The following is a 27,442-nucleotide window of genomic DNA, read 5'->3' on the forward strand; positions in this document are numbered from 1 at the left end:
CATTAATTAAAAGAGTATTTTGGTTCATCTGTAATTGTGTTTTAATCCACTTTATCACATGATTTGTTTGTAATTAAGCATAAAGCTACACAATAGGCTATCTGTGCTCTGCCCACCATGGGTATCAAAACCGGGATTCTAGCGTTGTAAGTCTGCAGACATACTGCTGTGCCACTGGGGGGCTTATCACATGAAAGATTGATGTGATGTTTGTAAAATCTGGTTCCATTTTTGGTCATGATAGTATTTTGCAGGGGTCTGGCTCATTTTCATAATACAATGTTCTGCTAAGAATTTATAACAAGTTTATAAAATAAACCTACCTCAAGTACCACACAGACTTTACCACCAGCCAACCCCATCAATGAATGGAGAAGATGTGAATAACAAGCAGGGGTAACTTCCATCCTTCCCTGGTAGAAAACACATCAATTTCATAAATTTTTAAACTAGTTTACTTCATATAATCACCTACTTAACAATAGTATTAGTTTTCATAGTATAATTTTGGTTAAATTTCTCACAAGTGAGAAAAAAATACTAATGATCAGCTTTGTGATTAGTTTACAATTTACACTTAAACATATGTTTGTAAATTAGTTCTGTCTATTGTTAACTTCTAGAATAGAGCCCCAAGTAAAACCAGTTTAGTGAAATTCCTGCTGGAATTGATCTTCTTTTATATTGCATTTATGGCAAAGCTACTAAGGCCTAAATGTTGAACTACTGGTCAGAGGGGGGTATCCACTCAGCAGCAACCAACTATCCATGTTAAGGTATTGACTGTCACTCTTATAGTACAGGTTAACGTGGGTAGAATATTTTGTGGTATCATACAGAGTTAAACTCAGCCCAGCAGCTCTGAAATTCAGAGCTCTACCACAGGGCCAACCCATGGCTAAATTAGATAAAAACATTTTGATGTGTGAAAATTACAATACATTAGATACTAATACTCCTGATAATTTATATTTAAAAATTATATCCTGAACATAATACTTTATTAGCCAAATACTTTTGATTGTAGAACTTATACAAAAAAGCATATTTACAAGTTCTTCTTATTCTAAACTAGCTGTCTCATAGGTTTAGATAATTCAACACAGTTCCCCATTATTTAGCTATATAATTAAAGTACACATATTCCCTTTTAATACTTTTTAATAATGATCTACACTGGTTAGTAGTATAAAAAAATTATATCAAATTGGCTAAATTATGGCTTCTAAAATAATACAACTAGTTCTATAAAAATTTATATTCAAATGCTTAAGTCACAGTTATAACTCTATGGCCTTAACCTAATATGAAAATTTAGTGGTCAACTAATTATGTCATTTTACTGACTTCTTGGATGGGAGTGGCTTTTAGTATAAGTCCCAACCAAAAGAATAATTTTATTTAAGTTAGAGTCAGTTATTATTTTGTAAAAAACACTCATAACAGCTTCAGAAAAACTATAAAAATATCACTTGCAATTTTAAAACAAAATGACACATATGAATATAAAAATGAAAAACGTGTTAAAATAATTAGAACTTTGCAATCTTTATCCTTTGTTTTGGGAACATGACCACAGAAGTCTAGAGAATTCGGGCTTTCACAATTAAACATTTACAAAGTGCTTTAGAAAACATAACATCTTAACTCCCATTTTTGAGGGTAATGACTTACCTCCCTTTTTTGGGGGGAGGGAGGGTTAAAGATTTGAAGGAGTTAATAATCATAACATATTGAAAATACTGTAAATTTAAGTGAGCTTCAACAAATGGATTTATTTTTAACAATATAAAAGGTATAACAGCACAAAGATTTTGTAATAAAGTGATTTTGTGGTTTAGCTTCTAACAAGTTATGCAGCAAGTTTTTGAAAATGAAAATTATTACAACTATATACTCCAATCCTTCATTTTCAAAATATTGTTATGTATCTGCTTGTTTGTTAATTTCCAGTAGAAATTCTTTCATAGGAAGTTCAGCGATACAAGTCCTTTCTTAGTTAAACCAGTTTATTCTTCCTCGATACAAACTTTTAGTACATAGTAGTTCCACAGTCAATACTACGTTTCTCGTCACTTTAAACTTAACAACTTTTATAATACATGCTATAAATCAAAGAGATTCGCAATCTCAATAACTTTTCTCTCTACGAGTACAAACACACACTTTATATTACCGTCACTACTGATCGCTTCTTTAATTATCTATCTATCTATATCGCTGGCTTTCTTTGCCAGTCTTATATACTACAAAAACACTCGATAATTCGAGAAACTCCAGTATGCATGCTCCCAGTGTCATGCGACTTCCACTGTCGTAACAATATCAAAAAGTATAGTACACAATATGTGCATGAGGAAACTTGTGTCTTTGCAGTTAGTATAATGTTTTTACAGTACTAAAAGTAAAGTGCATATAATAGGTGTATTCAATTTTATTGTATTTATTCTGATGTAGTAACTTCTAAAAAATATAATTCTGATGGTGTTAGTTTTTATTAAACATACAGGTAGATTTCATCACAGTGCTGTTAAACACCTTATGGCTTACTTTTGAAACTATTCTTACAATATCACAACAATCTGGAAAAGCACAAAAAAGTAATTAATAGAAACTTTTGAATTGAGTGTATATTTCAAATGATGTTTGTTAATAGTTTAGATAACCAATTATAATAAACAACTTTAAATTCATCACCTACCCAAAATCAATTTGGCTTTAAAAACACTTATAAATGATGTTTAGTTCCATTGTTCAGTATATAAACAAATTTGTGATTTATAGGAAATGTAATGTTATTTGCAAAAGGTGGTTTTTGGTTTCACTAACCCAATTTATTAGTGCATTGCTTTATAACCATGACTTAATATTACTAACCTATGGAAACAAGTGTGACTTTGAAAACAGGTGATCACATTATTCAGTATAAACATGGACTTAAAAAAGTTATGATCATGATATTCAATAAAAACAGTGTTTTAAAAATTTAGTGAATATATTAATATATAAAAAACAAGATTTAAAAAGTGTTGTAATCATATTACAATTTAAAGGGATGGGTTACTCACACTATTTATAAAAAAAGAAGTGTTTTGAAAAGTTATGATAATATTATACTATAAAAAGGTTTATTCTAATACAAATACATGAACTGATATTACTATTTCATAAAATTAAAAGCATAATTAATGGGTATTTTTATTCCATTGAAGCATAGAAACAGGGCAGATATTTAAATGAATTTCAATGCCCTTTGTAAAGTAAAAATACAATAAATAACAATAACCATGTATCAATAAACATTTATTCTTCTCTATTACCTTAGTATCTCCAAAGGCTGCATCAAAGCCAGCAGATATCAGCACCAAATTGGGTGAAAACTATGCACACACACACACACACCAAAAACAAAAGAAAATGTGTATAAACACAGTAGTTCCTTAATCAATAAATCTTATGTGTATCATTAATCTATAGTGTTGCCATTAATTACATAAAACAAATCAAAAAGCACATGATAACTGGCTAGATTTAAGTCCACGAACCAAAAAAAGCATATTGTGAAAAATTTGATAACTTTTCTTCTAAATTTCATACCTTATTTGTTTCAAACCAATATTCTTTAGAGTAAATACATATTGTGAATTTTGAACTGAAAAACATTTATATATAATTTCTTCTATATATTACCTAGATATATTAATGCTAAACCTTTTATTTGAATAATTTCTTATTATACTACAGTAAACCACTGATTTTCCGCCACCTCCTTTAATCTGGACAAAATTACAAGAGCGCACTTGAATTTCCTACATCCGCCAGACTACTTACATTTTAAATAGGTACGTCACTCTCGTGAAAATTTTCTTATAAATATTAAATTAGTGGATCAAATTGCTTGATTTTTTTTTTATGAATGTTGCCAATAATATGTAGTTTAACAAGATAGGAATATTTAGTTTCGATTTTTTCTTCAATTTTTACAACACAGAATGTTGATAATAATGTATGAGAATTAAAAATATAACGTACTTGAAAATAACAATAATAATAACAGTAAAATTCTAAAATTTGCCACTTTGGAAGCAGTACTACTGCAACATTCTTTGTAAGTACAGTAATTAATAAACCTTTGTCATTTATACTGTTCTAATAAACTTTTTTTCATTTATACTGTACTGATAAACCTGTACCATTTATACCTGTATTAATGTATTTCATTAATCATTTAATTCACATTTAATATTAGTTTTATTTAAGTTTCTAGCAGTCCATGGGGCTTCAGAAACACAGGAGGGGTATAATTAGTGGGTCAGAGGTGTATTGTTGAATTATTATTATGTGACCTCTGTTGGTCTGGCAAAACGGATAATTTGGCAAGGCTCTGGAACCAACGGTGCTGGAAAATGGGTGGTGTACCTGTATTTGATTACAAACTTCTTATCTTATCTTATTTATGTGTATTACCAAACTTTTATGCATATCTATCCAACTAAGAATCTGTATTATCATTATAGCAGAAAAATGAAATAAGAACACTACAAAATCTGCATATTCTTAAAATTCTGCATATGATCTGAGATTGTTCAATAAGAAAAGCTGTAGTGCTGAACAACTGTGTTCATATTTCTTATTATCCTCTCCAGAATTATCAGTGATAATTATTTCTTTGAAATATCTTATAAGGATTTTCAGACTGTCTTCTGACGATAGTTTAAACAATCAAAGTCATTGGTTCAAGTGTCCACATTTGCTGTCAATTTATACTTGTTTTAATAAAAATCCAAATATTATAAAAACAGATAGGTCACACAATTTATTCAAATTTTATCAAACTAAAATAAAAGTATAAAATTTTGCCTTTGGTAATATGAAACAATGCATTATAGAGATAATTCTTACACAATAAATGTGTAAAATCAAATCGATAGAAAGCTTGCTTGAAAACAACCAACATTTGCAGCACAACCTAATTATTTATTTTCTTTTAATGATGTAATATTTTTCAAAAATATTAAGTAGTATAACTGCATGCTATATATGATAAAGCAAATGATGCATTCCAATGCTGATCTAGAAATTGTTAGCTGGCTAAATACACATAATAATTAGTTATTACTAATCAATAAACTTTACGTATTTCTTTAATTTCTAACCTTCATACCTATATACAGTACAGTTTTTTCAGATAAGAATTACCTTAATTTTTTTTTATGTACGATTTAAGAAGAAATTATATTTACCTCATAGGCAACTGGAAGAAGGATGTTATGGAAGATAGCCAAATAATCTCCATTTCCCATTCCTGTCTGAAAAATTTAAAATAAATTATAGTTAATATGAAGTTCATGAATTAAAAACACATTACTGTCTGAAAGTTTTAAAGAAATTGTAACCATGACCGTGAGTAAACTTACTAAATTATAAATTTAAGAATATTAGTAGGTACTTTTGGAAACATTAACAAAAAGAGAATACTGATAATAATATATGGAAGAAACTTAAAACATAACTGGAAAAGTGTCAGCTCATATTCAGCAAGCTGACAAAAATAAACACATTAAGAAGTTATGGGTATGAAGAAGTAAAACAGCATAACCAACATACTTTTAAAGAGACCCTTCAAAGTCATTACTACTTGAGTATCAGACTGAATGAAAAATGTATAAAATTGTTTAATTGCCAGTGAGAAAAATGTTTTATTTTCCATAGCGGGTTCTTTTGAACTACTTGGTAAAAATAAGGCCAAGTCCAGTTCATATAGCTAGTACAATTTGGTTTATTTCTTCCTTAATACTTGTACACAGTTGTAGGCCTATAATCAGAAATAACATTTCAATGGAAACTACTTGCTAATAGTACTATGACTAACACACAAATAAACTTACTTGTACAATTTCATAGACAATCAATCAAGTAACTGAATATATAGGACAGCTAACACAGATCTAAATACTTCACTAACTTCTTAATCATTGAAAGAACCAACAAAAAACTCAATGCTTCACTGATTCTCGTATTTATAGCTTATGCACCCATTAAGATTTTAGTTGAATTTACTAGATCTTAATTTTATGTAACCTCTATCTAACATCTAAATTAAAGTATAAAAATACAACTTACAACAATAAAATTTTTAAAAACTGAATCAAAAAGGTTCCATTTTTTCAATACTTTTAATTTACAAAATAAATATTTTTGTTTATTTAATATCAACTTTTGGTACCATATTACCTTTGAGTTTATACCATTACCTTCAAGTGGATCTCACATACTGCATCATATTCAGTAATTTTATATTCTTTGGTTGCTAAAACACTCAGCATAAAGAAATGACCAAATAAATGGTGCAATAACCTATTTTCTAAGTAAAATACATATGGGACTCCAGCAGTACTTAGCAGAATTGATGATATTTTTTGTGACTCGTATATTATTAGTGACACTGTATGGCCAACAAAATCATGGACCCAAAAGCAATTAGTTAATGTGTTGAAAGAGCCAATAATATCCTAATAGTAATTAGGGTTAATAGTGTAAATGTTTCCAAAATATGATTGTATTTTGGGGAGATATTTTGAATATTCTTCATGAACAAATACAAAAGTAAGCTGAAAAGCAATTTAAATGTAGATTCAGTTTCATTTTGGTAAAAAAGTAATGGTGCTGTTTCACCAATTAATTTATATATGATTGTAAAACTTAAAAGAAAACTAGTTAACTTCTTTTGTTTTCAGCACCATTACCAAAATGTCAACATGAATGTTGGTCTTCACCTATATCATTCAGGATATGAACATAGGATATGGAGATTTTTTCCACTAAAGTATACTATATACTCACAGGACTTGACTCTTCATACCAAAATGTTTATAATTAACTTATTTATTTTACAAACATACACAACAATTCAGGTATGAAGACTGTCCAATACACTTTGCATTTTTAAAGAAAATAATGTACAAAACTAGATATGCTTATATCAAGTACCATATTTTAATGCAAGGTATTTTTTAATATACTGTCATTCATAGTATTACATGTGCAAATATATATGCTTATTAAAAACACATACTGAATATAACTATTTCCCCCTTCATTTACATGCTACCAACAGATTATCTAATATACCACAAAAGGCATCAGTCAAAAGATAATTTAAACAAATTAACTTTCAATCTTTGAAATGTTTTTAAATCATTAAATTTTCACTTAAAATATAATGTAGTTGGTATACTTCATTTTACATTTAAAAAATTAACCATCACATAAATTTTCAAATTTGTTTCAAAAGAAAATAGCAAAGGCAAAAAAACCTTGTTCAAGGGGACATTAATGTTAAATCCTTTCCCGGAACCCTCTCCAACATAGTCAAAATTGGATTCCTTGAGTTCTGGCCAAAATGCACCATGCTCATAGCGATGGATTGAAAAATAAAGAACCCTAAAACATAGAACAATAATTAAACACTGAGATCCTTTTATCTCAAGAATTAAAAGTCACAAACAATGTTAATAAATATCATAAATTACAAACATGCCATATAATTTACTGTTAATAAATATCACAAATTACAGATATGCCATATAATTTACTGTTCATAAATATCACAAATTACAGATGTGCCATATAATTTACTGTTAATAAATATCACAAATTGCAGATGTGCCATATAATTTACTGTTAATAAATACCATAAATTACAAATATGCCATATAATTTAGTTTGAAACTATTACTCTACACTTTTGTTCAGTAGCTCAGTATTTATTAAAATATAGTTTTATTATTAATTAACACCAAATAAAATCAATCACTCAAAACTGTGGTTGATTTTGAAGTGGTGATAACCCCCCAAAGATGTTCAGGGATGTAAGTATCTCTTCATCCACTCATGAGAGGATGCTCTTAACACAAAGATTTGAAATTGAGGGATCAGAAGATTTTAGAGTCATAGTATTTTCTAGGTGATGTGTGATATGGCAGGAAACAAGAAAAAGTAAAGGAAAGAGAGAGAGAGGATGGTGATGGTATGGGTTATATGCAAATTGGAAGCCCTTATTCAAGACTCTGGAGATTAAGTAGCTTTGATCTGGGTTGATTTATTCTATTGGTGTTTGAGCTTTGTTGGATGTATTCTTAGCTGGAGTAGATTTTTTGTTTATCACATGTTGTCATAGGTACTGACTATGAAATAGATGATATCCCTATCTACACAGTCACAGTAATTGACACCATTAATTGCATTAATAATATAAATTGCTTACTAATTAATATATTAACACTTTTAATAAACAAAGGCTTTCTTTTTACCAATTTTTTGGGATTAGGAATATTTGTCCAAAGTCACATAATTCAGTTGTTTATTAAAATACACAAGTTATTTGTCCATAATTACTACATGTTCATCTCTTTTATTATGATGAGAAAATAAAGAGTATAAAACAGACAGTATTCAAAATCAACATCAACTTTAGCACTTTGGCTCATTACTATTATCTAAACAAAATATTTTAATCCTTATTCATATAGTCTTAAAATAAATATATCTGTACAAATTTTAGCTAATATATCAAAAAGAAAATTAACAGCAATTTATTAAATAAACAGATTCTTCATCTAATAAACAATTAATTAATGAATATCTAACAAATTGTGAAATTTAAAACAAATCAACTTATCTGTTCCTTTCTTTTTTCAATCATGCATGCTCAGTTTAGCTTTTTAGCTATAATAAACATAGATTTCTGATGCTTGAACGAGTGTGTTAAACCCCCGAGTGACTGGATTTTTGTCTTAATTTTATTTTATGTGTTATTCAATTCTTACTTTATTTTGGAATGTCATTAATTTTGGTTTGATTCCATGTTACATTCATGTTGCAGCATTGTAAATATGTTTGAATAAACTATATTGAAATTATTTTAAACCTAGTATGCCATGTGCCATGAAAATATTTTTAAAATCATTATACTACCAATGCAATCTTCATAAAATAATATATGGAAAATATAAGTGAAACAAAAACAAACAGTAATAATAGCATGTGTGCATGTAGCTTACATCCTTGCTACAATGTGTTGTTTTAAATGTGAATGAATAATATACTATGACCTATGATATACCAAATTCAAGTTGACTATTGTGTATTTTGGTGAGCAAACAACAGCAAATTCTTAACTGTAAGTTGTTATAAAGCCTCCAGATGATGAATGAGTTAGTATATTAATTTGCCTATACCTATCCACATAATCTTGTGTTTGCATAAAAATTGGTAATATTTGTTGTTCTTTTCAAAACAAGACAATATAAAAAGAAAAAAAACAGCATATTTCTGAAAATTTTTTGTTCTGAAACATTTTATTTACTTCCTAACATTTTAAAGTGAAACTAAATGAAAAATTCTCAAGCACATTAAGATCAATCTTATTAACAGGAATGGAAAAATCAGTGAGAAAAAAATCAATATCAGGCTAGTATACAATTACTATCTCACTGAAATACATAAAAAAATGGAAATATTCAGGTCAATGGGGCGAACAGAAACAAACTGAGGGATACTTAAAGTTTGTCTGAGAGGTTGGTTATAAAGTCATTTAAGCACATTTAACCACTGTACCTATATAATAACTTCATGTAGATTATGATTCTATATGAATATATTAATTTTCTTCAATATTATTTCTGGAGAAAAAAATCCATTAAATTTTAAATGATGGAATTTTCTCATCATTTCTCATTATGCCAAATCCACTATCTTAAAGTAAAAAAAAAACCTTAATAAAATACTTTATGTACAAACAGAGCCGAGACTAAGGTGGGGTGATAGGGGTGCATGCCTTAGGCACAAACTAGAGAGGGGTGCAAAATGGCTCATGAAGGTGAAGGTCCATATGTGTACTGTACATTCTTTTTGTAAGACTTTATATGATTTTGTGATTCGATTTTGGCAAAATACTTTTTATTGTAGATCATATTGACAATAACTTCAAAATGACCATCTGGTTCAGAATTCCAAAAGAAATGGAAGAGAGGAGGAAAATATAAAAATATCCCAGCATTGGCAAAAATGGTTAGTTACTAGTACTGAAGTTAACAAAGAAAAGGTGCAGGCAAACTTAGTGAAGTATGATCCACGAACTCACTTAAAAGAGGATCCTACAACTATCACTGCATATGAAACTGACACTTATTTACAAACTGAAAGCTGTTTCCAATCCCAAATATTAAAAAAATCTACTTCAACTAAAGTTGCTGAAGAAAATATTAGATCATGTTGAACTTTAATGACCCCTCATCTTGGCCAGATATCAAAGACAAATAAGGTGTTTTTAAGTATAACACAGACCTAATCAGGAAAAAAGATGCTGATTTTTGGAACATGCTATCAGAAGATAACAGATGACAATTCTCACTGGAATGGTTTCAAAAGAAACTTCCTAATGGTGAACTTATCGACCAAAAATGGTTGATATATTCTAGAACAAGAAAATCAACATTTTGCTTTCTATATATTGTATTTGGCAAAAAGACAGCATCATTAGCAAATATTGCAAATCCAAAGATAGTTTTTTTCCATTTGGAAACATGCACCCACATATTCCAGACCATGAGAATTCTTCTGACCACTGTGAAAAGTATTTACAGTGGAAAAATCTTGAAAAACAAACGAAATCTGGTGAATTGATTGAAGTTCTGCAAAAAGTAATCCAAATGGAAAAATAAAGATGGTACCAAATATTGAAAATTATTTTAGATACTATTCTCTTTAATGAAAAAACAACAACAAAACAATCTTGCTATTAGAGGTTCATGTGATGTTACCGGGGATCTAAATGCTGAAATATTTCTAAACCTCTTGGAAATGATAAATCACTAAAATACTGAATTGAGACAACATATTGTAAATCATCAGAATGATTCTGTAAGCTAATTTTCCAACAAAATTCAGAATTAATTTATTAGCTTGTTACGAAATAATGTTTGTGCTAAAATCACATGCAAAATAATTCTCAGTTATATTCAATTTTACCCATGATATATCTCATAATGAACAATTGTGTCAAGCAATTCAATATGTATGGCTTAATAATGGAAAGGTTTCAATAGAACAAAGTTTTGTTGACTTCATTAGCTTAGCAACAGAAATTCTCAAAAGATTGTTAACGGATGTGATTGATATTAAGAATATTAAAAATGATAATGAAGAAAACATGGCTGGCAAATATAGTTGAATCTAAGCAAACATTTTGCAAGTATGAGAATGCACAATTCGTGCCATGTTCAGTCTCAATCCAGCTGGTATGCATTTAGCTCCTGTAACTCCTACAATGATAACCTTTTTTTTTGGAACAGTTCAAAACTTTTCCACATTTTCTGCAAGTTCTTCTAACCACTGGGGATCATTGATGAATATTTTGAAAATCACTCAGAAACAAGGTGGGCATCCAAAGCAAAAGCTGTTAGAGAATTACATATTCATATAACAGCTGTAAACAAAGTTTTAAGTGATGTAATAGTAAATACTTTTTCAAATCCATTGCAACAGCACAAAGTCTTCTTATACAAATATATTATAAATTTTTATGCACATTATCATTTTGTAATAAGATTCTGATCATGATCACTTAAAACAATTTCTGCAAGTCAAAGCCAAACATATATATGCCAAGACTCCCAAACTATTCACAGTCTAATAAATGCATTACAAAAAAATGCATGAAAGTGGCCTATAATTAATTTTTCTTTGCACTAAGAAGCAGCTGAAAAATTGGGAATACCTCTTACATTTTCACAAATGAAGGCTCAAGCTTATTTATTGAACATACATTCTGTACTGAATTAAATGCCATTTTGATGTCTTCATAACCGACTTGAATTGGAGGTATGAACAATTAAATGAAATATCCTCTAAATTTGTTTTTCTCTCTGGTATTGCACTTGTAAAAATGGAATTATCTGAACTGACAAAGCCCACACTTGACATAACATTGAAGTACAATAAGGATTTAGGTGCCATAGAAACTACTGCAAAAATTGAAAGTTTCAACCATTATACTTTGACAATACTTCCAAATGTGGAAGTCATTCACTTTCTGAGTCACCTTAATATGGAAATTGCTTTTTGCATTTTCGCTACCTTGCTAGTCATAACAGCATCAGCCAAAAGGGGCTTCAGTAAGTTATAACTAATTAAAAACTATTTAAGGTATCAATGAACCTCTATCAAATTTGACCATTCTTTCAATTGTGAATGAAATTGCTGGAAATATTAATTAGGACAACATAATAGATGAATTTACATTGGTCAAGGCACAGAACATGAAATTGTAATTTCTTTTCTTTTTCTTAACAAAAAATGTCTTGATTCAAAAATGTTTTCTTAATTTCAGTTTGGAAATTGTACTTGTACAATAAGATGGTCCTTACTTGCAGGTAAAATTTCAGCTTAAAAAGAAGCTCTCACCCCTAATTTTGTTCCAATGTACAAAAAAAAAAAAACATTAAATGTCAAACTTCATCCATTTTGAACATAGACTTGAACAATAAAGAAGCAGATGATACAGAGTCCTTTTTCCTTGTGGCCAGTGAGCTTAAACTGACCCATAAACATTCAGATCCTGAGGACATATAATGCCTTGGCCATCCATCATGCATGATGCAATGCTCCAGGTGCTACAATTTGCTCTCCACAAGGAGAAATGCTATCAAGAAAGGTTACTGTTAGTTCATGAAACTCTTGATAATTGTCTCTAGGTTGGATGACCTGAAGTTGTCTTGTAGCAAATTCAATGAAACTGTTCTCAATTTCCTCTATGGTTTCTACTACTTCATTACAGTCAGCTGCAGTTTGATAACTGGACTGATCCATGTATTCCTAAGGTTGCTGGAAGCTTTAAAAATTGCAATATTTTGATTAGAGGAAAGCTCCACAGTCTTTTAAAACACATGCTATGAGAAATACTAAGGTACGATACAGAATATTACAGAAATAAAAAGTGACAGCATGAATTATTTATGTGGAATGTTCTTGAGCATTCTGTATAATGTGGAATACTCTGGAATATTCCAGAATTTGCTAAAATATTCCATAATAATATACTAGAACATTCTAAAATGATCTATAACCTTCCAGAATTATTTAGAATATTTTGGCCCATTCTCAAATATTCAAAATACGCAGATATAATGCAAGCTACAAGGTGAAATGTCAACTACCTCTAAATGTTATTCAATATGATTAAATTTGGTTTGAATTACTTACTTATATATATACAAAGTCTAGGGGTAAGAGTATTGTAAATTAAAACTTCAAAAATAAGGACCATCCTATTGTACTATAAAGAATGTATTAATTTCCTTTTTTAACTATTTGAAGGTACCAATTTTAAATGTTACCTCTAGTGCAAAAAATACTAGTCCCAGCTCTATATCCAAATACCTATGGAATACAAGTTGAGAAGGAGCTGAAATATGGGGAACAAGGAACCTATGTGAGAAAATAGTAAAGTTCTGTGAATTTGGACTATTTAAGAAGTATTTTTAAATACATGGATTTCTTTTTCTTGTCACATGTTCTATAATGCAAGAAATAAATTTCTGTGGAGATACTTATGGAGTCACAAAAGTTATAATTATCGTAGTTATAATGCAAAAATCTTTATTGTGTACAAAACAATCTCTCCGGACAAAATTTAAACATCTATCGCTTTGTTTCTGTTTATCCCATTATGCTGAAATTGTGTTGGGAAATTAAATTTTTTCTAAGTATTTCAAAGAGATATTACTTGAATACAAACTCTGACAAAGACTTTTGGTCACTGATTTTGCCAGTCCTCCCTTCACCATCAAAATGTAAAAATGGTGTTATGAGATCAATTACAAAAAAAAATTATAGACTTCGGAATATTGAGTTACAGTTTACATTCATAAAAAGATAAGAGAAGAACAAAGGCACGTTCAGTAATAGGACTGTGAACAATAATGTATTTTATGATCAGATTCTTGAAAGTAATTTTAAAGTTTCTTGGATAAGTAAGGGTAGAATTTTTGAGAAAATTAGAGCAAAATTTAAGAACAGATGTGTCAAAAGCCAATTATAGCTTCATTAAAAATTATGGGAATCACTAGAATATCAACGGTAAAGTATTCCAACGATTTTTAAGCTGAATAGAGGAAGCTTTACTTTTTTAAACAGCTACTAATAACAAGTTATAGAAATAGTTTTTAGCTATCAGCAAACTATTAGGACCTTTTGTATTTTTAATTTTTGCATGTTGTGATGTTGAAAAATGTGTATAGATGAAGTAACATGACTTAAATATATATATATATATACACAAAATGCATGAAAACTTTACAGTTCTGTTTACATATTATACAGCCATTTTTGCTCTTACCATGGTCATTTTGTTTTTAAGGTGTGACAACTTCATATTAATAGCTGCACAAACCATAATCAGTTTATTTTGTAAGAAGCAGAACATGATCACTTATTGATAATGATGCTCACTCAATATTGCATTAATTTTGCTCAAACATGAAGCTAAAATCTTGGGCTTGAATAGTAATTGTCTCCTAAACTTTGATGTACTAAAGTTTAAAATTATATTAGATTTATTCAACACTTAGAAAAAATTTTTAATTTTTAACTATAAATCCAAGTATTAACAAAATATGTCATACATGTGAAATTTGATAAAAACTCACCTAGGATCATCATAAAATGCATATTGAGTTGCCTGTCCATGGTGAACATCCCAATCAACAATTAGAATTCTAGACAACAAATAACAAAGACTATTGATTGATGTCCACTTAAAACAAAATCAGTAAATCTCAGTCCTATAAAAACATTTCTCTAAATGTGTTGTCCAAAACATATTTGTTGAAATAAGTATTGTGGAATACAAAATCAATTTATTGAAGATGAAAAGGCTTTTTTTTTACCATACTGTGGCCACATAAAAATTCCTTCAGTTTTAAATGCATTCTGACAAATGGCTGAGCACTGATGGTACAACATACGTGTACAAAAACACAAAAATTAAAAGTAATGTAAAATTAATCCATATGGCATAGAATGACAGAAATATACATACTCTTGAAACCATAATGACATATTGAATCAAGGCAGTGACCAACAACTGGGAAAAAGCATTCCAGTTTTACATGAAGAAATTATAAATAGAGCTCTCATAACAGTTCAATATTAAATTTACAAAGCACACACATCACAAGCTAGACAATCAACAAAAAAACTTAGAAAATACTGTCTGAAGAAAATGAAAAATCTCTCAATATGTCACTTGGACAAACAACAAATTCTTATTTGACTGCCTGCAAACAGATAAGATATTGAAAATTTGTTAATCTTCTTTGATGCAATATCTTTTCTTTGGTACCAATCCAGTCATCCTCTCACAACCATTACCAAGAGATGCAAATTATCCAGTTTTAACACAAATATTACTTTAACTAGAACCGTATGATACTAGCATAACAAATAAATTTTGGGGATAGTTTATAAAAGAGAAAACGATTCTAGATAAAATTCTCAAATTCAGTTTATTCTTGCTCCAAGAAACATCTAACATGATGTAAATAGTCTGCATTTAACTATTTTCACATTTCATCAATATAATAATTAATTAAAGACTAGACAGCAAGATAATGATATATTGTTGTAGTGGTGATTTCTATATAGAATGACATATAACGAGATCAGATATATTGTTGTGGTGATTTCCATACAGAATGACATATAATGAGATCATATATATATTGTTGTAGTGGTGATTTCTATACAGAATGACATATAACGAGATCAGATCTATTGTTGTAGTGATGATTTCTATAGAGAATGACATATAATGAGATCAGATCTATTGTTGTAGTGGTGATTTCTATACAGAATGATATATAACAAGATCATTCACAAACAGACTCTTGAACTGTTCAAAACATATTTTCAGAATCCTTTCTTTCTACAACTTAATTTTACAACTTACAAAAAACAAACATTTTCAAAAAGGTGTAATATGTTGTCACGATAACGGAAATCGAGTGACACTGGGAGCATGCACGCTGGAGTTTTTCGAAGGATCATGAATTTTCCTGGCAACTCTAGTTTGTTCCAGGCACCCTCTTTTTTAGTATATAAGCCCGGCAAATAAAGCCAGCGAAAAAAGATAGAATTGCATAGATAGATAGATATAGAGATAGATAATTGAGTCAAGCAAACAGTAGGCACCGTAAGTAAAGTGTGTGAATCACTGTGAATTATAGCATGTGTTTATAAAAGTGGTTAAGTTAAAGTGACTGTGGAAATTCTGTGTATTACAAAGTTGTATCGAGAAAGAATAAACTAGTTGTATTTAAGAAAGGACTTGCATCGCTAAAGTTCCTCGGAAATAATTTAAACCAGAAATTAACAAACAAGCAGATACGTAACAATGTAATAAATGTTTAAACTAATTATAACATCTGCAAATATAACCAAAAATAAATATCAAAGTTTCCAGAAGTTAATAAAAAAAGCAAACTATAAACAATATATTTCATTGAAAAAGATGTTCGAGTGTAAATAAAATACAACTTTTATTAACTACAAGTAATACATGTGGATGTAGATTTCAAACTGCATTCTAAGTAAATACCTGTTCAAACCATAATGCTTTATTGCATGTTTAGCAGCAATAGCCACGTTGTTAAAATAACAGTAGCCACAAGCCTTGTCTTCCATTGCATGATGTCCTGGAGGTCTAAAAGATGAAAACCAAATATAATAATTTTTATATTGTGATATTCAACTTTACAGATTTCAAGAATCATATACATGGTTATTATTTTTATTTTGCACAAACACTTGTTTTTTTAATACTAATAACTTCCTCCTCTTTTCCTGAATCTTTTACTATAAAATTTTTATATTCTGAAGATTTGTTTTTCTGTACTGCAAATTATACAAGGACTACTCAACTACTTCCATTAACATATATTTCACTAAAGTTTTAGCACAATGCACAATAAGTTGGAATATGATATAATTACAGAAAATTTTAACACAGTATACATGGGTATACTTCAAAATCTTTATCAAGTCTTTAAGAAACTGCAGAAAACTAAAGCTGAATAAACTTTATGGAAAAAGTGAAATGATATAATTTATATCTAAGTCTTTTAAAAAGTGTGAAAAAATACAAAAAGGAAGGAAAGGATGACCTTTATCTAAAACATTTTAAATAATATACAAAGAGTTTAAATAAACATCTAAAAACCTCTAAAACAGTTCAGTGTGGAATAATTATTTATTAAAACATAATAACAAATCTGAATTATTTTTTGTCTCTATAGCTCAGAAAAACAGAAAAATTATCATCTCATGTTTTAGACCCTATCAATAGATAACACACTGAGATGTATTTTCTCTTAAAACCTTTCATATGCTACAACAGTGCAGTCAAGTTAATTTTTATCTAGAATATCTATAAACTGCATACAATGGAGTATTGAGTGTATTTTTTTCCTGTTAAAAACTTTAAAATTATTGCATAGTGAGAAATATCCTGTCATTTCAAATTTTTGATAAACTGAATGACCAGAGGTGGAGAGGGTACCCTTTGTCCTGAAATGTATCCTTTCATAGAAAACTCTCAAGATATAGGGGGAAGGAGTTATTTTGTTGTAAAACATAAATATATTTCTCAGGAGTGTGTTACAAATATAACGTTTTAATGCTAAACTGAGAGAAACAGCAAAAATACTTCTTAGGAATCCTAATTATATTTTCAAACTCCGTATCCATTTTATTTTCATTAAAGTTATAAAATGAGAAAACAGATATCTATGCACAACTATTGATAATAAAACGAAGCAAATATTGATTACCTAATTATAGCCATTCCATTTTGGACCTACAAAAAGTTGAAAACGTTTTTGTTTATATATGTACTCTATTTATACAGTTCAAACTCATAAAACAAGTTATCTTAACTGTCCCTAGTTTGAGCTTTCATTTTTTTATAAAATGAAACATTTACTTTATCGTGTCTCAGTTATGCATGCAAGCTTTCCTCTTAGTCATAAACTTTTGAAATGTATACAAAAACATATATATACTATGAAAAGTCATATTTAGTTTGTTGAATATTTCTCTCTTATCAGAACTACTTCAAAACAGTGTAGAATACGCTTAATTTTTTGTTTTTCACCCAATAACCATTATAATATATACAGTACTCTTTGTTTGGTGCACAAATCCAACATTTTTGTGAAGAGAATAATATTGACACATATAATATAATAATATTAGTACATTAGACGTCACATAATATTCAAAACTTCTACAGAAAAAAGAAAGTATGAAAATAAAATTTCTTTTGGTTTTCTGATGGTAAGAACATTTTCTTCATATTTAATTAGAAAATACTTTTAAAAATTAAGCTTAATTATTTCCATATTTAATCATCATGAGTAGCAGAAAATTTTTCTGCCACTTCTTAAGTTTTTGGATTGTTAGGAACAATTTTATGAATTTTGAAACAATTACAAGAATACTGTTCTAAAATAATAACGTACATTCATCTTCATCCCATTAGCCTTTTCCTAAATTTAAAAGACAAACCTTAATACACAGATGTAATCTTTAAATCTATAGAAATACATTTGTTATTAATTTCTAGCTACTTCAGACTGATCAGTCACTGCTATCTATCTAAACTTCCTTCTGCTTTTTTTATGTGTTATCAAACTTAACTGTATTAAACTAAGTGCATTGACAATAGGGAATATAAAAGATTAAATCTTTAATGTATTTGGCAAGAAAATAATGAAGTGTAAATGCACCAGCAGAAATTACAGAAATGTAAACTGCATTCTTATTGAACCATTAATTTCATCTGTAGTTAAAGGCATTTATTTTGGAAGCTAAAGCCAGTTTCAAAGTATATTTCAATCTGTCTAAACACTAAGTATTTGATTATTTTGAATTGAAAGCATGCTTCCTACAATACTTGGGTTACCATATTTTGCCATTAAGTTATTAATCAACTGGCTAAGTAATCAAAGAGGAATGTGAAAAAAAATTGAGAAAAGGGTCATTTCAAAATCCAAAGGAAAACAGTTACTTAGTTAATTTTTATGTTTTTATTTTCTTAATTTTCTAAAGGACATTTATATATTGTCTAAAAAAAATACAGTACCTTGTTTTCCAAAACAGTGGATACTAAATTTATTGTACAGCCAACAGCTAAGCATGCTATTTCATAGGACTTCTAAGAAGTGAAACAAAAAGATATCAACATTTAAATTAAAATATATATATATATATTGCACTCATATATGAGCTTTTATTCTTCTTGAAAACCAAAACTTAGTTAAGAAAATAAGCAAGATAATAAACAAAATTATATGTACTATTTAAAGGTATAATACTTCAACAAAATGAGTATTTTGTATGGTCTGATCTTTCTTAGCAATTACTTCTAAAAACCCTGTTTTAGTACACAACTAATCAGCATATTAAGTTTTCAATAACCATGTAATTGCTGGGATTTGTTTAAATATGTTCTATACATATACAAATTCTGTGGAAAAATTTCTGCAATGTTTTAGTTTTGCACAATAATTTAGAAACTTTCAGTTAATTGCAAAAACCCACAATGGAAAATTAAATGATTCACTACAAAAAAAAAGAATCATGATAATAAAAAGTGAACTAAAAAATTAATACCTTTTTAGTGTTCTATTGTGATTATGAGAACTGTGTAGTTTCAAGGTTGTTAAATATGCTCTGATTAGAGAACATATGTATATACATATAATATTCTGCAGGTAAAATGACACTAGTTTCAGAATTTACATTATTTCAATCTTCTTTTTTTTAAGGGTCGTGTTAATCTTTCATAATCAAAGGATAAGTGAAACATCTAATAAAGTAATTCATAAAGTTTAAAATGCTAATGAAAAGCCTTTTGTCCTCATAAATCCAGAGTAACAACCACAAAACAAAATAAACTTCAACCAAGTCAGATGATAGAGAAAATATGCCACAGTTAAAAAGTTCTGAACCACAAGAATAGTAATCTCTCCATTAAAAGCTCTCTTCAGAATCAAAGTTTGGTTCTATAACTATTAATAAAAAACATTATAAAACAAATAATAACATGAGAAGTAATTTATGCTAGCTTTCCTCATGCTACATAAATGAAAAAAGACCAAATACACAAAATCTGACAGAAGTCAAAACAAGTAAAATTATGTGGATGACAAAAGTAAAAAAGTGGTACATTTTATCAAGTTATTTACAAATCATCACGTAATGAGCACATCAACATAAGTACAAATATAATGAACAAATTAACTGTAACCAATCATGATTTCCACTCGTATATTTTATGGAACATTCCTTACTTAGTAAATGCTGCATCCTGTTTTAGGTAAGAATGAAACATAATTTGTTCCTTATTTTAATCTAGCTAGAGATGAACCATTGTATTTAAACCTTATTTTCCAACTTGATGAGAATGCTAACAATGATCAAACACCAACAAAATGTGTTCCTTATTTGAGAGCTGTTCAGGCAGTAACACTACATCCAATGACATATAAAACATGTAAGGTTTAGTTTGTTTCTGATATTTGTGCAAAACTGCACAACAGCTAGTTTCACTGGCTATCCCTAATTTAAAATTGATAGACTACAGTGAAGGCACGTAGATGACAGTTCCCACCCCCAACTCTTGGGCTATTCTAATTGAAGAGTGGAATATGACCATTATATTATTCTTATAAGTTATTTTGTTAATGTGGTAATGGGACACAAACCATGGACCCTGAGAAACACAATCCTCTGTGCTAACCACTAGGCTATGCCCAGCATAATAAATAATGACTTGTTATTTAAAATATAAAATTTAGTATTTGTTGGCTTATTAATGGAAAACTTTTGAAACATCGACCTCTATACTTGTGTTTTTTTACATCAGGCAGTTGCCGTTCATTCTAGTTTACTCATCATGAATACCCTGCCTAAACAATCTATTAAAGAATTTTTTATTTTTTGTTGGAGTATATATCAACATAATAAAAAAAATCTAAAGTTGAATCAGCAATGTATCTAAAAATTTCAGAAATGTTCATAAAGTACCATAATAAAACAGTTAAGAATTTTCTACAAAAACTAATAAATATTTCCATCAACCTTTACATTTTATTAACAGTGTAAAAACATAGTCCACAATCAAGATGAAATTAATGTTTTTATTTTAGGTAAAAAATTAAGTCATCCTATTAACAAAAATGATTGGTTTCTCAAATTAATCTCTAATATGTCTATCTATTACAGCATGTATCGTGCCTTTTCATCCACATCCTAAGGACACTAAGATAACTCATTGGAATGTTTAAGTTCTGTCAGTATTTCAGATCCATAGTTTTAGCTGTTTTGAACTGGATACCTCTTTCAACACAAATAATATAAGGCTTTCCAATAATCACATAAATGGTGATAGATTACCATGGAAAAAGCATGTATCTATATAATCTATTATAAAATGTACAAGGCAAATATTATGACAGATCTTTTCATTTGTAAAAAGATAGGTTTTCTAATAAATAAGAAATATGAAACCTAAGCATGTATTTTTCAAAGAATGAAATACCAGGTATCAAAGGAATTTCACTTTCAAACAAATTGTCTAATATGCCACAGATCAACTGTTGTGCCTCTGAATTAATCATATCAAAGAAGAAAAGGAGTAAGCTGATGTTAAGGTATCTATGTTTAATTGAATGATTGCTGTATTATCCAAGAACTTGTCTATCAGGAACAATAAAGCACTTTCAAAACAACAGTTTATTTTTTACTGCCACATATACAGATAAGCAATATGTCCAGTGTTTGGTGTATTTTTAAATGCACACAGGTACACATGTAATGTTTTATAATTATTTATACCACACTTACTGGTCATATCTACGTGAAATTGTTTAGAGATGATTACCTGAAACATTCAAATATAACTGATAACCAACTGTACAAGTATTAATGAAATAATTATTTGGGCATGTATTTCAAAACGTTGTGAATTAATATTCAACACTTATCACTGCTTAAAGTCAAGTATAAAGTTACTGATCTTAGTAGAAATATATTTTAAAGAACATTTACTCAATACCACACTTTTCAAGGCTAAATCAAAGGTTAAAGTAGTAGCCTATATATATGTGTGTGTGTCCTCATGGTCATGCTCAAGAGGACTGTATCCATTGCAGTAAAAGATGTAATACTGATCTTAAAAACAATTCAAGAACACTCTATACATAGCTGTTCATGCAAACCCCGAGCTCACAATATTTAACTTAACTGATATTACTGTGAACTGTAAATACTATATTCCCATGAAGATAATTTGTAGACCTTTGGAAAAGTTGCAAGCATTTAAAGTGTTCATGCAACTTTAACCTCCCATAACACATTTTTCATGCATCAAACACTTCACTATTTATGCTCTTTACTAGGTATATTGTTTGTTCTGATCTATATATTGCTTACTTCTGTGACCTAAAACTCATAATTCATTTTAATGTCACTCACAGTGTGAGTTTTGTCTTGTTAGCTGTCTACAAATCCAAGAAATCACTAAAAATTAAGTAACCATGTCAAAAGCAATAATTCTTAGCAGTGATGTTGTCTAGTATGCAGTCTTGAATATACTTAAAATAAAATAGAAACTGACTGTTGACATTTGACTTCACAAACATAAAGAAAAACTTTTAGTAAGTGATAAGGCAAATAATTCAAGAATTAAGTATAGTGAAATAAGAGTGAATCAACTACACAATAATAGAATTTAAAATCAGGCCACATTGGGAATCTCATGTAGTATAATGACCAGGTGACAGATACTTACAAGACAATACGACAGAAAAAGCAGCATTAAAATATATGTCAGTCATTTAGATTTACAAAAATTAGAAGCAATTACAGTTGTAAAAAAGATATTAATTATGATATAAATATGTCATTTAAACTCATCACTTTATTCTCCAACTTATTTTTATTATTAAATATCCATAGAATATAGCCTACAATTAAGGGAATTAAAATTCTAAAAACAAAATATTTACTTCAACCAATTTAACAATACGTGTCCTTATTACATTTCTCAAGAATGATTAAACAAAAGAAATTTCACTCACTGGATGAAAATATACAGAATCACATTTTGAGGAAAGATTTTCTAAAAACTCTTCATCTTCTTTGTTTTCTGTATATTTTATCATAATCACATGGTCCTTTCTAAAGTAAATAATAAATTATTATCACTCACACATACATATATACTAAAGCTTCACAACACAATGCAGTTCAATGTGAAAATTACTTTGTATTTATCTGAAGTACTATAAAACATAAATAAAGCATTGGCATGATAATACCCTAGTTAAACTTTACTATTCCTTCATATATATATAGTTTATAACTATGACGCATGTAGTTTTTACATAACCTCCTGTAAACACCACTCTGTTAGTAAGTTTGTAAGGCTTGATAGATGAAAGCTGAAAAATCCCAAAAAAGAGATGAAACTACTAACAAATAATACAGAAAAGGAAGTGCAGCAGCTAGCTATACGTTGGCACTGATCAACTACTACCAAACAAAATCTCAGACATTTCTCAGTACGAACTATACCGCAGAAGGTGCAGGCAAACATTAAGGCACTTCAGAGAAACCAGTGTTCCCAGAAAGCAAACAGTGAAATCCAGCAACAAAAGAACAATGACTGAGATTGCATAAAATTCTTTATGCAACATAAGAAAATAATTATTGATAGCATAAAGCATAACACCTAGATTAATAAAGAACTGGTGTAACAAAAGTGAAATTTTGAGAATAATGAAAATTGTACTTGCCTCCTTATTACACTGACTAATTTTAATTGAATACACCACCAATGCAACAAGAATATGTTGTTCATCTATATTAAATTCAAAATCACTTCATCATTTGGGAAACTAACACATGAAAAAGGGATGTGACAATTACAACTAGGGCAAAGAGTACAAATTAATAAGATCACTATGAACAAAATAACAAAACTCATGAATCTATGACAGACAAGAAAATGTGTATGTGCATTTCTATTTATCCAAAGGCCACATTTATACACAGGTCACACATCTACTCCATCTCAAATCAAAAATGATACAAGAATACAACTTAGTTGTGGTTATCACAGACTTTTTAAATCCAAACTTTTGATTAATAGCCAAAAACCACCCCAATTTGGCCATAACGTCAATATACTCCTTTTGAAATAATTAAATGTCAATTAAATTTCACAATGGAAGTAGAAAAATATTTAGCAATACTTGTAATACAGGAAGAAAAGACAATTAATCAAAACTACTCCAAATGGAATTTACCTGAAGAATTCAAGAACTTTTATAACAAAACAGTTATAAGTGCATAGTGGGGAGACAAAGTTATCTTACCCATGGGTATAGAACCAAAATAGGGGCAATATGGTGTTGTAATGTGGTCAGAAAACCAAAACTTCAAAAAAATACCAATAAAAAAAATAGAGAGTTCTGTAATAAATTACTTTTAACTACAATGCAGCCATACATGAAGCAGTAAGTAACAAACACTTCAACTGACATATTAAAGGTCCTTAACCTGTTGGTAAATAAATCAATCGAAGACACAAGAAGTTCAGGAACATCAACAGAGAAGAAACACTACACATCTTGGGGAAGAATGTGAGAAAACAAAACAGATAAAGTCGAACCCAATGCCTGAGTAGTAGTAGTACCAGAAGCAAGGTTTACAGTAACAAGAACATCTGTTGTCGATACATTGAATCATGAAGTCATTCTAAATTGCCAAATAATTTGGTAAAAATAAACAAATGCAGAAAAAAAAAAGAAACAACTGAATGCAAACACAGATAAAGTCAAATCCGATGCCCGAGTAGTAGTACCAGAAGCGTTGTCTACAGTAACAGGAATGTCCATTGTTGTTACATTGAATTGTGAAGTCATTCTAAGTTACCATATAATTCAGTAACAATAAACAAATGCAAAAGAAAAAAATTAAACAATTAAATGCAAACACAGTAAAAGAAAACTGTTAAAATGGGTATTGAAATGTCAAAGAAGTACAATCATAAATAGTAGTCACGTGCAAAAAACACACGTCTAAATGATGCTGTGCCAGTCAAAAAAGTGAGGACTGAGCAGATTCTTGTAGAATCAGAAGGAGCTAGCTGGGCCAATATAGATGATGCAATACTATTGGTGGAGGGTAATCACATGCTATATACATATAAAAGTGGCATGAAATTTGTGGGGTATACAGACTGGTTCACTGAATGTTAAAATTTGTTAGTAATGCTTATGAGACAGAAAGAAGATCAAGATAGATTTGCATGAGAAGAGGTAAGACCATAACGAAAGAATATGTGTATTAAATATGATATTTCCACTAACAAATCAACAAACAAAATAACAACTAAATGCTTAACAAATTACACTTATTTTTTAATGTCAATCAAAAAATGTCTACTCAAATCTTGTTTTAACTGAATGAAATGTAACCTTTGTTTAATTTTTATATCTATCACAATACTAAATAAAAAGATATTTAATCTCACCTATGAAGCAGTGTTATTTCCTCTTCAGAAGCAGAACGAGACTGTGTGAAAAAAACACATATTTCAAAATGAAAACAAATCCCACTAAGTTTACCTATGTGTCACAGAATCAGGATATATGTGTTCAGTAAAATGCATCCAAAGTAAATATCATTTTGAACAAACGTATTCAAAGAAGTTTACAATGAGATTAAAAAACAATATATTTATTAGCAACTGTCCCACTAAATAACTGTTTCCATACCAAGAGACAGAAAATTGTTCCAAGCGATTTGTTTATTTGCTTTACTGCAAAACTACACAAGGGGTATCTGTGTTCAGTCCACCATGAGGAAACAAACCATAGATTTTAGCATTGTGAGTCTATAAACTTATTGCTGACTCACTGGAGGACATTTCCATGTAGTAACATAAACTACGTACATAATTATAGTTCATAAGACTGTGGAAAAATCATCAGTCCTAAGTGTAACAAAGCAAATTAAAAATAGGAATCATTTTACCACATTACAGTAGTGTGATCATTCTGCAAAATGTTCATTTTTTATTTACATAAACATATTGTTGCGTCAGCGAGGTCTCGTGACTTGGGAATTGTCGGGAGATTACTAGATATAGGGTAGTCTGGTATATATAAGAGGGTGACAACGTGACGGAACAATGTGTGTGTAGACAGTGAGTAATTGATCTGCAGTCAGAGAGTATTATTGAAGTTGAGCACATTCGTTGTTATAGCATTTGTTTTAGCGTGATTGTTGAAAATAAGTGTATTGTAAAGTTATATTCGGAAAGAATAAACTGGTTTTATTAAGTAAGGACTTGTGTCGCTAAAGTTTCGTCGGAACGAATTTACGGAAAATCAATTAACGACTGGAGGCGTAACAAATTGGTGTCAGAAAGTGGGATAAAAAAAAAGAATAAAAAGAGAAGATGGAAACGAGAAGCAGCAAATCAAACTACAGTTTAGCAGATTTGATGGCAGCAATACAAGAACAGCAAAAGAAACAAGAAGAGAGACAACAGCAGTTGCAAGAAAACCTGCAACAATGGCAGCTCGAACAACAAAATAAACAAAAAAAGAAACAAGAAGACCTCCAACCACTGCTGTAGTCTCTCTTGTTGTTTATTTTCTTTCTCCTCCAGCCAATGCTGTAGTCTCTCTTGTTTATTTTGCTGTTCGAGCTGCCATTGTTGTAGGTTTTCTTGCAACTGATGTTGTCTCTCTTGTTGTTTATTTTCTTTCTCCTCCAGCCAATGCTGTAGTCTCTCTTGTTTATTTTGCTGTTCGAGCTGCCATTGTTGTAGGTTTTCTTGCAACTGATGTTGTAACAACTGCTGTAACTTCTCTTCTTGTTTATTTTCTTTCTAGAAGAGAAAGAAAACAAACAAGAAGAGAAGTTACAGCAGTTGTTGGAGGAAAAAGAAAAGACTACAACAGTGGCAAAAAGTACAAATGGAAAATATTAGTAAATTTAAAAGCGAATTAGATACGTTAAAAGACGACTTTTTGTCTTTTACACAAGGATGATACATTGACCAACGACTTAATCAGCCCCAGACAATGGCAAGCCCCTTACAGAGCCCGCAGCTAAACCCTAATGCAGACATATTCAGTCCCGTAAGAAGTCACATCTCAGATATGAATGTCAGTAATAGGAGTGATCCAGTGCGAAAGGAAGTCCCACAGGAATTCGATGGGAAGGCACCGTGGGAAGCATATAGAGCACAGTTTGAGTTACTGGCAGAGATGAATGGATGGAGAGAGGAACAAAAAGCTTTATA

General features: G+C 29.5%; 1 protein-coding gene across 1 annotated transcript in view; it reads right to left on the reverse strand.

Annotated features, from left to right (window-relative positions):
- LOC106457086 (histone deacetylase 6-like) overlaps positions 1–27,442 on the reverse strand; it is a 93,026-nt gene that overhangs the window by 51,823 nt on the left and 13,761 nt on the right. The window contains exons 5-14 of the mRNA XM_022382905.1: positions 25,661–25,701; positions 23,202–23,301; positions 19,202–19,273; positions 17,889–17,914; positions 16,658–16,762; positions 14,709–14,777; positions 7,317–7,443; positions 5,244–5,309; positions 3,321–3,380; positions 324–413 (exon numbers count right to left, since the gene is read on the reverse strand). Coding sequence (XP_022238613.1) covers positions 324–413; positions 3,321–3,380; positions 5,244–5,309; positions 7,317–7,443; positions 14,709–14,777; positions 16,658–16,762; positions 17,889–17,914; positions 19,202–19,273; positions 23,202–23,301; positions 25,661–25,701 — 756 coding nt within the window. The remainder of the gene's footprint in view (positions 1–323; positions 414–3,320; positions 3,381–5,243; positions 5,310–7,316; positions 7,444–14,708; positions 14,778–16,657; positions 16,763–17,888; positions 17,915–19,201; positions 19,274–23,201; positions 23,302–25,660; positions 25,702–27,442) is intronic.

The sequence above is a fragment of the Limulus polyphemus genome, unplaced genomic scaffold, assembly GCF_000517525.1.
Source record: "Limulus polyphemus unplaced genomic scaffold, Limulus_polyphemus-2.1.2 Scaffold290, whole genome shotgun sequence".
Lineage (NCBI taxonomy): Eukaryota > Metazoa > Arthropoda > Merostomata > Xiphosura > Limulidae > Limulus > Limulus polyphemus.